Below are 15967 nucleotides of genomic sequence, written 5' to 3'. Positions count from 1 at the left end.
ACAGTGTCTGGCATATAGTAAGGACTAGATAAACACATTGTTAAAGAAAAGAAAATGAAAGAACAATGTCTAATCCATAGCCCTGAAATCTGTTTTCCAAGTCTCTCATACTTCCTCTGCTTGAAGGTGTTCCCTTCCCTCCGTCACACAATGTTCCCCTTGCTTTATTTTTCTTCAGTTACTCATTCCTGGCATCCTGTTTCAAGTCCCATCTCTCTTACAAAGGTATTATTGCTCTGAATTCAGGCCTAAGAAGCTCTTTCCACTTCCTGGCCAAACAAAAAGCACACTGTTTATACCTGGAAACACTTAACCATATTACTAGATATTCCCTAATATTTTGTATATCTGCTCTTGATATTCCATGCCTTGCATTTTTATTCTCCAACAATAAAAATTAGTTTTCATTTCCCCTGTACATGGTGCATGATGCAGCTTAATTCTTACATATCTTTATCTTTGTTCTAGCCATTTCTCTTTCTATGACCCCCCCTCCTCACCTTTTGTTGATGTCCCCTCACCTTTTAAGATTTTATTTAGGAGTTATCCCCTTCAGAAAACTGACCTCACATTCGCAGCCATCATTTATATTTACACAACATATTGTGTCTGCCTCCTCTATAAGACTGCAAGCTCTTTGAAGATAGAAATTATATCTTCCACCTTTGGACACTCAGTGTCTAGCAAAATGTCTTTCACATAGTAGGTGAACCCCCCAAAAAGGTGTCTTGAATTTAATTGATATTCTTCAACTTAATTGTCAACTACTTAAGGTCAAACACCATCATGTATATTATATGCATTCTATTGGCATTCAATACGTACAGAGTGAAATCGGTGTTTCAACACGTTGTGGAAATATACATTTCAAAATGGAATTCTAAAGGCATCTTTTATCGTAGAAAGATAATGAGACAGTCAGTCCTAAAGGTGGGGGTATAGAAGAAATCAACTTATAAATTCCCTTCCACCCACAATTTTCTGGCTCTGAATTGACTTTTGGCAACAGGCATTTAAATCTTACTATAGTCATCCTTGGTTGAAAGTGGAATGGTGATTTTTACACTTAATAGGAGATCTTGGTTAAAATGTGGCTCATTTATTTGGGTTTTAGCTTAGAACATTTGTTTAATTCTTCTTTTAGTTTATGCATACTTCAAAATGTTGAGCAAAAATCATTTTAATTAACCAAGCATTTCTTTTGTTACATTATATGACTAGAAGTGCACTTACTATTGTAGTTTCTTGAATTCCCAAGAGTTTAAAATGTCAGACTTGGAATTGCAAATTCCTGAAGGTAGAAAGATTGGAAGCTATAAATGCTTCTGTGATTAATTAATTGGGGCAATGTTTGGCAAGAAGTTGTTATATTCTCATCATCATTTTACAACAGTATCAGGGGAAAAATAGAAGAAACTGAATTAAGGTTGTAAATTGTTTACCGGTGCAGGGCACATCACACACATCATCTCATCTAATTCTTTACAGCAAGTCTTGGGTTGGTGCTGTTTATACCTATTCCACATCCCAGGTGATACCACCAAACAAGCAACCAACCAACTCTCCAACTAGCCTAGTCCGAAACTCAAACTCCAGTATTCAGAGTTGTTAAATCTCTATTTTCAGTTCAACGCAAAACTAGGGACTACACAACAACAATATCAAAGATTTACTCTTTAAACTATTCTGAACGATTTATTTATTTACACAAATAATTAAGCAAAATGCCTTGCCAAAATGCATTTCACTACCTCTCCTGTCATTTCATATGCCCCTTCCCTGTTTTATTTTTTCTTAGCACATAGCACTACTATAACTTTGACTTGTTTGTTTACTGTCTTATTTTACCCATTGAAATGTAAATTCGTGAGGGTAAATAATTTTGTTCGTTTTGTTGATTATTGTATCTTTTTTCATGAAAAGGTTTTTATTTTTATGCAATCTAACAGTATTTTTCTTAATGGTTTTCTCCCCTCATTTAAGAAGGGCTTTCCTACCATTCATTATCTTATATTTTTAAAAAATATTTTGTGGATTTTTAATAATTATTCTATAATCTTTATAAATATATAAAATAATCTATTTTACTCTACCGCTTAGATATATATTAGTATCCCTGAGATAACTGACTAGTGAGTAGTGCAACCTCATACACAATTTGAAATCCTACTCTCATTATATTCTAAATTCCAAATATGTGTGGGGCATTCCTGGATTCCCTATTTCAATGAGCAACTTCAAGCCTGCTGCCAGTTTTGTAAATCAAATTTTATTGCAGCACAGTTAGATCCATTCATATACTATTTTCTAAGGCTGCTTTCCTGTTACAAAGCAGAGTTGAGAAGTTACAACAGAGAATGTATGTCCTGCAAATATAAAAATATTTACTATCTGACCCTGCAAAGAAAAAATTTACAAATGGTTCTACTCTGTTTTATAGATCCTTTTATCTATTCCTGAATCAATATTATGCTGTTTTAATTTCATTAATATAGCTTTCTGATATGTTTTGATACCCAGTGTCCAAAGTTCCTGACCCCAACCTAAAAACAAATTTTCTTTTAAAAAAATGTCAGCGCTATACTTGTGGATTTTTATCTTCCAAATGCATTTATAAAAACCTTTTCAAGCTTCACTGAAAAATTCTATCTGGATTTTGAGTATGATTGTTTTGAATTTACAAATTTTTCAAATGTTGAGATTTTTAAAAATTGGCATCTTTCCAATATGTATAATCTTCTCATTCATAAAAATGATACATATTTAATTTTATTTAGGTTTTTGCATGTATCTTTTCATTATTGTTTAGTAGCTCTCTCCAAAAAAAAAATTGATCTATCAGGTTTATTCTTAGAATCTTTATACTTCAGGTTGCCATTTTAAGTAACTGTCATTAATTCTAATGCTTTTCTGGTTGATTTTCCTAGATTTTGTAAGAGAAGCACCATGTTGTCAGATAATAATGATAGTTTTGCCATTTTCCCCCACAGTATCTGTACCTCTTAATCATTTTTCATGACTTACTGCTAAGGCTTCAGTGCAGTGATGCACAGTAATGATGATAGCAGGATTCCTTATTTTTACCCTAATTTTAATAAAATGCTTCTGGTAATTTATCATTTAGTATATGTTATCAAGTTAAAGGAGTTTTGTTCTAAACTATTTTGTGACTTAAAGTATGTTGCTCTTGTTAGCAAATTGTTCTAGAACATACAGAGTAATCACATATAGTCTTTCTCCTCTAATCTCTCATTATATCAAATTACATTAATGTGTTTGCTGAAGTTGAAGTTCTTCATAGTTGAGTAAAAACTCACAGGCTTTGATATGTGATGCTCTTTTATTTTGATTTTTTAAAAGTTCAAGGAGATGTGCTAGTATTTCCCATTGTGATTGTAAAGTTTTAACATTTTCTCTGGCTTTCGATCAGTTCTAACTTTACAGATTCTTAAATTATGTTGTCATGTGCATTAAGTTCATGATTGACATACTTTAACAAGCTATATATTTTATGAATAGGAAATATCTATATTTGAATGTTGTAATTATTTTTGCCTTGAAGACTCACTCTTCCTCTGCCTACTCCCCTGGTTTTTAAATTAGAACTTATTATTTTTTTCTGGACGTTTTGTTCACTTTCTACTTGTCTAAGGTGCATCTCTTCTAAATGAAATGGATTTTGCTTGTATGACCAATCTGTAAATCTGTACTTTAAACTGTGTAATGAAACCATATACAGTTATTATGATCACTAATATGGTTGAATTTATTTTATACATTTTTACACTTTTCCTGTCCTTCCTGCATTTATTAATTTTTCCAATTTTTATGGTATTTTCTCTAGTAGTTTGGCAGTGTCAAATCTTATTTTTAGACTTCTAGTAGAAATTCTTAAATTATTGGCAACTATATTAAAATACTTTCTCTACTATTTAGAATTAACTGGTAAGATTTAGCATTTAATTGTATTTGTTAACCATAACATCTCTAAATGTATATATTTTAAAAGTCCAAATTCCTATAATTTCTTGTCTTTAAAAAGATCACATAGCCTCAGAGTTTTTCTTTTATACCACATTGTTAAGTGATTTTATGCTTTTATCCTGTGTTTTTTTCTGGCTTCTTTACATTTGTAGAGTTCTCTTCCAGATATAGAAAATTGGGCTATCCCTGTATGTAGTGAGTGTGTGTGTGTGTGAGTGTGTGTGAGAGAGAGAGAGAGAGAGAGAGAGAGAGAGAGAGAGAGAGAGAGAGAGAAATGATTAAGCGCCTTACTTCTGTACTATCAAAGTTTCTGGTAAAATACCTTAAGAATGCTTTTGTTTATTAACTTACAGAATTGTAGGCACCTAGAGCTGGAAAGAACCTTTGAAGTTATCACGCTCAATCTTAATAAACCAATTCTCTAACTCACATAACAATCCTCTCAACAAATATTTTTGAGTACCTATGTTTTGAGAACTATAGTTAGTGCCATGGAGATAAAGATGAACAAACAAGACATGCTTTTTAACTGAGAAGGCTCATGTTCTAGTAAGTGAGGAGATAAAGACACATACACAGAAATTTGTGCGAGGAGGTCAGAGGAATGTTCTGGGACTGGGGCTGCTTGAGGAGGTGCTCTCTGGTCATTCACTGTCCCTCAACCACTGCGGTGACTTCTGCTTGAGCACCAACACTGCATGACTGGCCAGCAAAAGTTGTTAGAATATGCACTCCATTGAGCCCAAACACACCTTCCAAACTCATCCATCACTGGTGCAGGTATTGCCCTCTGGAGTTCAACAATGTCTGAGGTCTGACAATTAAGTTCGCAAACACATCCTAGAAAAAGTGCTATATACCTCATTTTTGAATATCACTACAGTCACCTTCAAAGCACTCCCCTTGGGAAGCTATGCACTGATGCCAGGACCTAGTCCATCCTTCAAAGCAATTTTGGAACTCTTTCTGGAAAGGCCATCAGAGGTGTTGTCGTATTACCCTTGATGTCCTGAATGTCATCAAAATGTCTTCCTTTCAATATTTCCTTTACCTTCAGGTAAAGAAAGAAATCAATGGGGGCCAGATGAGGTGAGTAGGGAGGGTGTTCCAACACAGTCATTTGTTTACTGGCTAAAAACTGCTTCACAGACAGTGCTGTGTGAGCTGATGTATGGTCGTGATGCAAGAGCCATGAATTGTTGGCGAAAAGTTCAGGTAGTCTAAGTTTTTCATGCAGCATTTTCAGCACTTCCAAATAGTAAACTGGGTTAACTATTTGCCTAGTTGGTACACATTCATAATGAATAATCCCTCTGATATCAAAAAAGGTTAGCAACATCTTTGCAACATTTTCGTGAATTGTTTGACCTCGTATGTATGCATGGACCTTTACTTAGCTATCGTTTAGATGTTTGTCCTTCCAAAGTCTTTTTTCCCCCCTTACAATTAAGCATTCTAAATGTTGTATATTTCTCCCTCTCCCTGATCTTTCTTATATTGCTGCTCTCTAATATATTAATATGGCCTTTCAAATATGCTTTCTAAACTTGTCTAAAATACTGTAGGTGGACTCAACCTTTGAAAAAGTAGGAGACTCCTATCATTTCCTTTACTCAGACATAATACATGTGCTTATGCAGTCTAAGATCTCATTTACACAGTGTAGCTAGATGCATCACATTCTCTCCTCTAAATAATGTGCTAATGTCCAGTGTGTTTTTCCAAATAAGATGCCAAAGAGGCAATAAATATTAAATAGCATTAAATAATTCCCCAATATCGATGTGCTACTAAATTATATGAAAGAGAGCAAAAGCATCTGCTCTGCTAGGCAATTTTTAGCCACATTGAGTCAAACTGTAGAGAATGACATCTGCAGACTCACCCTGCAAACATATTAAATCACTCTACCATGTTTTTATTTTTTAATTGGATATAGTAAGTGAAAACAAGATAGGCATGGGATACTTTCAGATTTCCTTAGTGGCCTTGCTACCGTACACCCTAAAACACAAGCCCGAAGGAGCTTAGAATCTTCTAGGAAGATGAGAACAGCAACAAGTAGGAAGAATGAGCTGCTACAAATGCAACCGCGGTGTGGTGGTTATGCACAGAGAGCACAGCAGGGTTAGGTACCACACTGAAGTTCAGGATCTGATTTTTCAGAGGATTGTACGTGTTTCTATAGTTTTATGGCAAGATCCTGAAAATATTTTCACATTTTTATTAAAAGCCAAAATATTCTAAATTGAAGATATCTTCTGTCGATAAGAAAAGGATACAACAAGTTATGCTTCTCAAGTGCCCCAAATACAACCCAGGCTTGCTGCTGTCTCTAGTTGAGTACTTGACTCTTCCTGTCGGTACTATACTATAATTTCTATCCCTTCATTTCCACTGTATGTAACAGTCATAAAAATAAGTAATTTAAAAATCAAGTTTGGTAATGAACTTATTGGTGAATTTCTAACAAAAATTTAGAATAAAGATTATTGAAAGTATGGATTGAGAATTCACTTTACCAATATTCAAATAGTTTCTACTGACATTTTCAATATTTCAAAATACCCTAATTAACAATGAGAATTTATCATGTGTCAGATTTTTAAGAGAGTTTACATTTAGACAGAAATATGAGATTTTTCAAAGACAATTATTAGAACACACAGATTACCTTTGAATACTGGAGGGTGCCAAAAATGTATACACATGACTTATATTCATCTTGTTATCAGTGTATATTATTACAATTTTAATACAATTTTTTCCTTTCTTAAAATATGTATACAGTTTTTTTGGCACTCTCTGTATTTAAAAGGAAATCACAGGTTATAGCCAGTCCATAATTTTTAATGTACTACATGATATCAGACTTTTTAAGAACTAAACAAAACATGTTCTTGACTTCTAAAACACTGCAATTGTAATTTATACTTAAGTTTGCATACGAATTTCTATTAAGCCTACACTTTTTAAGCACTAACTTTTCAAAACTTTGAAGTTCTCCTATTATTTAACATTTTTTGTTATAATCAATTTCCCATAGAATCCTTATAAAAAGTACACACACACGAGGTATGACAATGAAGTTCGTGAACTCATCCTAGAAAACGTGCTACATACTTCATTGCTGAATATCACTATGGTCACCTTTGAAGTACTCCCCTTGGGAAGCTATGCACCAAAGCCAGTACCTAGTCCACCCTTCAAAGCAATTTTGGAACTCTTTTTCTGGAATGGCCATCAGAACTGTCGTCATCTTACCCTTGATGTTCCTGAATGTCATCAAAATGTCTTCCTTTCAATATTTCCTTTATCTTTGGGTAAAGAAAGTAGTCATTGGTGGCCAGATCAGGTGAGTAGGGAGGGTGTTCCAATGCAGTTATTTGTTTACTGGCTAAAAACTCCCTCAAAGACAGTGCTGTGTGAGCTGATGCATTGTCGTGATGCAAGAGCCATGAATTGTTGGCGAAAAGTTCAGACCGTCTTACTTTTTCACGCGGCCTTTTCAGCACTTCCAAATAATAAACTGGGTTAACTGTTTATCTAGTTGGTACAAATTCATAATGAATAATCCCTCTGATATCAAAAAAGGTTAGCAACATTGATTTGGACTGATAGAACTTTTTTGGTCGTGGAGAATTGGCTGACTTCCATTGTGCAATTTGACACTTTGTTTCAGGGTCGTGTTGGTACACCCATGTTTCATCACCAGTGATAACATGGCTCAAAACATCGTCTTGCCTCTCCAAAAGGTCTTGGCAAACTTCCACTGTCCTTTGCTTTTGTTCATTGGTCAGCTCCTTTGGGACCATTTTTGCACACACCTTTCTCATACCAAGATTTTCAGTTCAGATTTCCCTAACTTTTTCTCTATTGATGTTTACTTGGTCTGGCATGCTTCTCACAGTCAGCGGATGATTTTGACACACAATTCGACAAATTTCTGCAATGTTTTCTTCGTTACTGGCTGCCCTGACCTCTCTTTATCGTGATGTGTTCTCTCCCCTCAGAAAAATGTTTAATCCATTTGTACACCACTGTTTTCTTCATGGCATTATCCCCATAAACTTGGACTAACATGGCCCTGATTTCATTTCCACTCTTGTCAAGTTTAACAAGAAACTTAATGTTTGTTCATTGCTCTAATTCAAGCTCGGACATTCTCACGACGGCACACAAAAACATGCAATAATAATGAATGTCACTGAGCAAGACACCGCCACACGTGATAATGAACGCAGCTGTGAGACACTGATATATCAAGGTTATGAAAACTTACCGAGTTGTTTGTACAGGCCTTGTGTGTGTGTGTGTGTGTGTGTGTACATATACTTTATATATTGGGGATATATATACAGAGGATGCCAAAAAATGCATACACATTTTAAGAAAGGAAAAGAACTATATTAAAATTGTAATAATCTATACCGATAACAAAAGATGAATGCAAGTTACATTTGACTTTTGCAATTACAAGAGGTGCTCAAAGTGGTTACCATCAGCGTCCAGACACTTCTGATATGGCAAAATACTGCTTGAGCAAAATTGACCAAAGTGTCCACTGTATACATTTTTTGGCACTCCCGATATATATACATACATACATATATCCTCAGAAGAAAACAGCAAAAATAGCCACCAGTAAAAATGCAATTTCAAAGATCTTTGAAAGTGCTTTACAAAATTGTGGTGAAAGCATCATAAAGCACACATGAAATTAAAATATATAGAAAAATATTTGGTTTATTTAGGTTCAGCATGCATTGTTTATGCTGCAAATTAATGCAAATTATGGTGTTAAAGAATGTGTCATATATACATATATATACACATATACATACATATATATGTGTGTGTATATATATACATATATATATATACATATACAACTGGTACTTCTAGTTTTTGGTTTTTAATAGAACAAGGTTGTGTGTGTTTTCTTTTAGGAGGTCATGTTTCATAATATAACATCTCAAATAGTAAAATATTATAAATATAAAATAGTAAAAGATTTAAGTAATTTTAATATAGTAATTTTCACATGGGTTTCTAAAATATATCGGAGTATTTTCTCTTTTTTTTTTGTTTAAAAAAATAGAATAAAATAATCAGATTTGAGTAGATCAAAGTCTTAAAATAAAAACAATTGATTCACTGAAAATTTTTACTGGAACAAATAGTAAAATTCCACATGTACCTGGAAGCCTACTTATAATTCCAAATTGCTTATTTTAAAAATAAAGTCACCTACAAATATTCTTAGGGGCTGAGCCTCTTGCAAAATGGAAGGGGAAAGAAAAGAGTTAAAAAAAAGGAATGTAAGAGTGTCATTCTCACTGCAATAGATTTCACACAAAAGCAACACAAAGCAACTGTTGACAGTATTTTTGAAACAGCCAAATGGCAACTGCAAAGCCTGAAGATTTGAAAATATATGTTTATATCAAAAGTATTTATAAAAATTCATTCTGAGGTTTGTGAGAAATAAGTCCAATACTCTCTTTTTCCCCCCAAAGTATGAATGGTATGTATGCTAACTTACTGAATTCATCCTTCATGCAATTCCAGTTTATTAAAGAGGTTAAAAATTTATAAAACTCTGATGGGATATGGTTTTAATGCTTCATCACACTACCCATCATTTGCTTTTCAATCTAGATCAGAATGATCTTTCCTACTTCCCTGCAATCACCTACCTGCACAGCTAATATTTTCTGAATGCTCTCTTGAGAGTCTGCCTGGAACTTGGCCAGCCTCATCTGGCTGTAGAGGACCACCAGTTTGAAGTACTTCTGCCACACCTTGTGTATCCTTCTTTGCAGCTGACAGAGCTAAAGGAAAGAGGGAGGGAGAACAAACACAAGTCAGAGTAGGAGAGGAAATTAATGGCAGTGTTCAAGAAGAATGATGGAGGGAAATATAGAAAGCAGTCAATAGCCCATTCTGCACTGTACAGACCTGACAGGAATTTCACAGTCTTTTGATTTTTCAGCCCACTCATGTGCATTCATTAGAAACCAGTCACATCTGGCCGCCAGGATGGGGGGTTAATTTTCTCTAAATGCCTCAGCAGTTTTGTTCTAGCTGAGGCAAACTCTGTGACTGCAAAGCTGATGAGTAAAATATTTCTACTTCACCCAGTTTAACTCAAAACCGATAGCCTCAGGACATATTGAACCTTTCTTTAAAAAAAATAATCTTTTAAAGCTTTTTTGAATGACATATCAGATCAAGCCAAAGTTTAAAAATGCAACTTTAAGACTTTGATGGACACCATTGCTTCTTTTTTCCTCATAAAGCTTACCATTGCTTGGCAATGTGTGCTTTAGAGCATGACAAAACTAAAGAGAATTAACTTAGCCATCAACTGCTGAGGGAGAACAATAACAGGGAAGAAATTTCCAGCTAGAACTCCCTATTAATCCACCTCCCTCTGACTATGTGACATGGAAACATCTCACTGCACTAAACTACAGTGTATACGACATTCAGTAGTGACATGTTTAATACTGAATCTATACAGGAAAAGAAAGACTTCTCCTATGAGGCATCCTATGCCTTTCAGAAGTTTAATATAAAACCAACCAAAGAAAAACACAATAGAAGTGTTAGGGTATCAAATATATGGTGATGGAAGGAGAACTGACTCTGGGTGGTGAACACACAATGTGACTTATAGATGATGTAATACAGAAGTGTATACCTCAAATCTATGTAACTTTACTAACAATAGTCACCCCAATAAACTTTAATAATAAAAAAAGTGTTACCAAGACAATGTACATTTGTTCTTCAACAGTTAGCATAGTCACACCATACAGGACTGTTATAATTATTTCCAAAGAAATAAACTTCATACAAATTAATAGTAAAAATCTATATTAAAATTTATACATAATATATTCCATCACTGAAACCTCTTTTGGATTATGAAAATGTGGATAATTACTTATGTTGATTTCTTTTTAGTGTATTTTGTAGAATGGAAAAAAAAAAAAAAAACACCAAAAATTTCATATCAAGGTTACATGTAAGAGATCCTTTGTGAAACTTCATCAAACAGTGCATATGTAACTTGTGAACTTTTCTGTATGCCTATTTCAGTAAAAGAGTTTACTGAAAAATAACAACTTTAAAATAGTTATCTGGTGTTGCATGTGAATTGCTTATTGTTATTATCTTCATTATGCATTGTAATAAGCAACACATACCTATTAATGTAAATCCACAGAAAAATCAAGCCTCTATTTTTGGTCAATTGGTTAACTTAGGAAGAAAATATAACCTTGAAAACTATAGATATTTCAGCTTGCTAAATGCTGAAATACATTACCTGGAATTAGTTTACGGGCATTTCATATAATTTAGGCCATTGAATGTAAGAGTAACCTCACTTTTCGAAGAAAAAAATTGGCAATATTAATTTCATTTCTGTAATATTTTAATATATAAAATATTTTAATACTTTTAATATAGTATTAAAATATTTTTCTGCCAACTCTGACAGCCAATGGAGGGTTATGCTTTATCGTGATATACTCATTAAGATATTAGAATACTTTAGTCTATGTATTATACTGTTATTATGGTATCCACAGATATGATAACAGGCAAATAACAGGAAGGTGAGTTTTAGAGGAATTCCTTGAAATAAAGATACTATTTTCAAGTGGAAGCTCTTCAATGTGTGGAAGGTAATACAGGGGGGAGCTTGTCAACCAACTGAATAGTAACATCGCCCACATTCACATCTTGAATGAGGAGAAGTATTTGTATACAGTAAGTCTCATTTATTCAGTTTTCTGCATTCTAGCTTGAATTAGCCACAGGGGCCTTAAATTAGTCCATATACAAGGGTTAACTGCAGCTACTTAATAGAGAAGTTCCTTAAGTATCAACTAAGAAATAGTAATATCTCAAGAGTTTCTTGGGAAAATCGATAGCTAATAGGCCTCTGGGAAAAAGAAACAGGAATGGGAAAAACTGAAGGAATTCTTAAGGAGAAAAGAATCGATATCCTATAAAAGTCACATATACACACATACATACATATGTATACTAAAGACAAAAGATGATCTGCAATAATATGTAGAGAAACTATTTAAGATGCTTGGAGGGACAGTTGATTTAATCTAAGAGTTAGCCATGATGACAACTATTTTGGGGCAGTGTTTATAATAAAAGCCCATTTATAAGATGGCAGCAGACAATGATGACTCAATAAATAGTTATTAAAAATAACTCAATAAGTGAACTGGTAAAATTTTAGTGGCAAAAGTGAAGAAGTGAATGAGACTTTCAGGAACTTAGCAAATAATGGGAGAAGAGAAAAACAGACCAAATAATGGAAAGAACACAAACATATATAAAGAAAAAACTGAAGAAAAAGAGAGAGAGTTATGTTGTGAGTGGCAAAGTCCTTCAGGTGATGGCAGAATTTAGGTTGGAAAACCAAAGGAATTGGAGTGGTTTTTGATCTCTTCAATCTCAGTTAGCCCAGTATTTCCAGAAAGAAACATCCCAATGATTATATTCTTGAAATGTACTCATTTATTCCTGAAATGATTACATCCCTGTCCTCTGATTCAGATTTTAGGGACGGTGAGGTGGAATGAGAGAGGCAGTGGTAGAGAAACACAAAGGGTCACTGAAGGACACAAAAACACTGGATGGGAAAATAGCAAGGGCATTTCGAGGACTTGCCATGTACTAAGAAGTACGAGTGGAATTTAGAGCCATTGACAGATGAATTGGGCTGCTGTTTAGCCCCAAACAAATATTGCAAGAATTTTGTAAGAGAATGAATATATTCTCATAGAACTAAAGAGAAGCATATTAGAACAGGAAAAGAGTCATTTTGGAAAAAAATATCCTCAATTCCATAGCCTTCAATTTTCTTCTATGAAAGAGGAAGTGAGGATATTCAGCTGTATGAGGAACGCTGGATAGGGGAACAGCTAGTGTGTACTCTGAGCCATTTAAAATAGTGAAAAGGAATTGGAAGAGTTTTCTGACAATGGTTTCTGACCTGTCTGAATTTGTAGTAGACTTGCTAAGCTTGGCTCTAGTACTTGTTTTGTGAGTTCTTTGTTGAAGGAAGCCCAAAGATGGAATTCACTGATACTTCTTTTGAGATAATGATCACTATGTACCTATTCATGAAGAGAAAAATCAATCCATGTCCATTTTGACATGGTGTATTGAGATACAAAATTGGCGATTTTGTGTCAATGTGAGCATTTCATACAGTGTACATTTGTGAGCACTGTATACAATATACGTTTATACATTTGGAAAAATACATTATGTTCAACTTTGATTAGGCTCCCATGACATTTTTTAAGATTTTAAGATTTTGATGCTTGATACTCTTTGACAGTAAAATAGTGTAAATTACTGTTGTCATTTTCAAAAACGAAAGATCCTCCATTTCCTATTTTAACACATTAAATTCTATAGATTCTGTTTTTAATCCAAGTTATTTTGATCACCTGTATAAATTCATGACAATTGCTAACTCTTATGTATCACATAAAACTGGATTTAATACTAAATGTGATAATGCATATATTATGACACACAAAACCTCTAATTATATAAATTTAGATTTATATTATTTTATTGATGTCATGCAATAAAACAACACCATTTGATGTTCCAATTACAGTTTTCAAAAGCATTCAGGTTTAACCATAACCATATTACTACCACAATATTGCCTTACACCCTTCCCATGTTCTCACCATTAAAAATCAGAAATTTCAAAGCATCTCCTTTTTCGCTATTTTCTAGGGTGAGGGTGGAGCATACAATTGTCTGGTATACATTATGGAGGACACAAGAATAAAGTAAAGCCTTACTATGTGTAGCTGAAAGGGGACATTGGGGCACATTGTAGAGGAATCGGGTGAAGTAGAGTTGAAGTATATTTGTTATTTACTGTGTCTGAGAAAAAAAGTGTTCATAGGTATGATTTTAAAAATAGGTCCTCAACTCATTTGATATCCCTTCCTTTAAGAAGTGAAGCAGAATTCCCTTCCCCTTGACTGGGGGCTGGACTTACTGACTCTTATAAAGAACAGAATATGGCAGAAGTGATATTACGTCACTTTCAAGAAACACACACACGCACGCACGCACACAAAATGGTGGCCTCTCTCCTGGGCTTTCTCGCTTTCTAATTCTGTCAGATCAACTGATCTAGGGGAAGTCAGGTCCGATGTCGTGTGAACAGCTCTCTGGAAAGACCCACATGGTGGGAAACTGAAGTTTGTTTGTTTTTTCTTCTTTTCCCCCAACAGCGCTGTGAGTGATCTTGGAAGCAGATTCTCCAGCCTCTTCAGATGGCTGCTACCTTGACCAGCAATTGGAGTGCAGTTTTATGAGAGACCCTGAGTCAGAATCACCCAGCTAAGCAGCTCCTGATGGTTGACCCTCAGAAACTTTGTGAGGAAGTAAATGTTTGCTGGTTTAAGCTGCTAAAGTTTGGGACAACTTGTTATGCAGCAATGGTTAACAACCAATTCTTAACTTTTTTCCTCTCTTCTCTCTTTGCCTCTCAAGGAAATAACTCACCATCCATATTTTCTAACTGGAAAGTAAAAGTGCTCTCCTAATTCATTGTTTTGTTTAAGACTGAAACTGAAAATGATTTATTAGTAATAAGAAGGTGATTAATAAATACTTATTGATTGATGAAATGTAGTTTGTACCATCTAAGAGCTCATTATTTTAATTGAATACGGTGCAAAGGAACTATAATAGTCGCAGAAATTTAAAAAAAATCATTATCAACAAGGATTTTCACGTAACACATCAATATATTAAAGAAAATATGATCATCCCCAGAAGAAGGTGATATGAATCAACACTGAACAAAATTAACAATGAAAAAATTATCTTGGCAAACCAGAAGTAAGAACAGATAAAAATTTCTTTAATCTGATAAAGGGTATAAACCAAAATTTCCCATAAATATTGTACTAAGTAGAGACACTTTAGAAGAATTCCCATGCATGCCAGGACAAATAAAGTAAAGATATCAGGAATCAACACATCTATTTAACATTTTATTGCCAATACTGGCTAAAGTAACAAGAAAATAAAAAGGAAAAAGATAGTTATAAGAGTTAGGAAGAATGTCTGCATTCAAGAGGTTCTACAAAGCAACAACAGGAGGTAATGAGAATCTAGAAAATTTTTTGCCTACAAGATCAAATTTAACTACACTAATAATATTTAAAATAACCAGTGATCACCAACTTTGAATTATAATTTTTAAAATGCCATTCATAATCACAACATGAAATGTAAGTTACCTAGGTTTCAATCAATTAAAGAATATGCAGGATTTTATAAAGTTAAAAAAAAACATTTTGGAAAAATATAAAGTAAGGTCTGAATAAATGGATAGATATGTCCACAAGTAAGAAAAAAGTGTCAAGAGCACATCAATTTTTCATGAAGCGGTCTACAATCTCATCTGGTTTCATGGAACTTGATCTAAAATTCATATGGAAGAACACAGAATTGGGAATAGCTAAGGCAATTACGAAATAGGAGAAGAAGTTCAAAGAATTGACATGCAATATGTAAAACTGGCCATAAAGCACTGGAATGGATCAGAAAAGGGAGCTGAAAAAGAGAGACATTCAAATAAAATACAGAAATTGGAAATATCACAGAGATAGCATTTAAATCAGTGGATCTAAAATAAAATTAGATCCTTAACTCACAATATACACTAAAATAAAAGTAAGGTGGACTAAAAATGAGAAAAGCTAAACTTTAAATTTTTTGGAAGAAAATGTGATGAAATAAATTTATGATGTTTAGGAGGGAAAGGACTTTTAAACAAAATATTTAAATAATAAATTGCAAAGGAAAGAATTAACAAATTTAATTATATTGAAATTAAAAAAAAATTAAACGGGGTAACAAAATAAGCCAGAGGTTTAGAAAAGATATTAACAACACTTAT

General features: G+C 33.8%; 1 protein-coding gene across 1 annotated transcript in view; it reads right to left on the bottom strand.

Moving 5' to 3' along the window:
* Positions 1 to 15967, bottom strand: part of CCDC178 (coiled-coil domain containing 178) — a 327539-nt gene that overhangs the window by 25112 nt on the left and 286460 nt on the right. Inside the window, exon 20 of the mRNA XM_074339729.1 lies at positions 9684 to 9818. Coding sequence (XP_074195830.1) covers positions 9684 to 9818 — 135 coding nt within the window. The remainder of the gene's footprint in view (positions 1 to 9683; positions 9819 to 15967) is intronic.

The sequence above is a fragment of the Rhinolophus sinicus genome, linkage group LG09 (genome assembly GCF_036562045.2).
Source record: "Rhinolophus sinicus isolate RSC01 linkage group LG09, ASM3656204v1, whole genome shotgun sequence".
Classification (NCBI taxonomy): Eukaryota; Metazoa; Chordata; class Mammalia; order Chiroptera; family Rhinolophidae; genus Rhinolophus; species Rhinolophus sinicus.
This window is presented reverse-complemented; position numbering and strand designations above follow the sequence as displayed.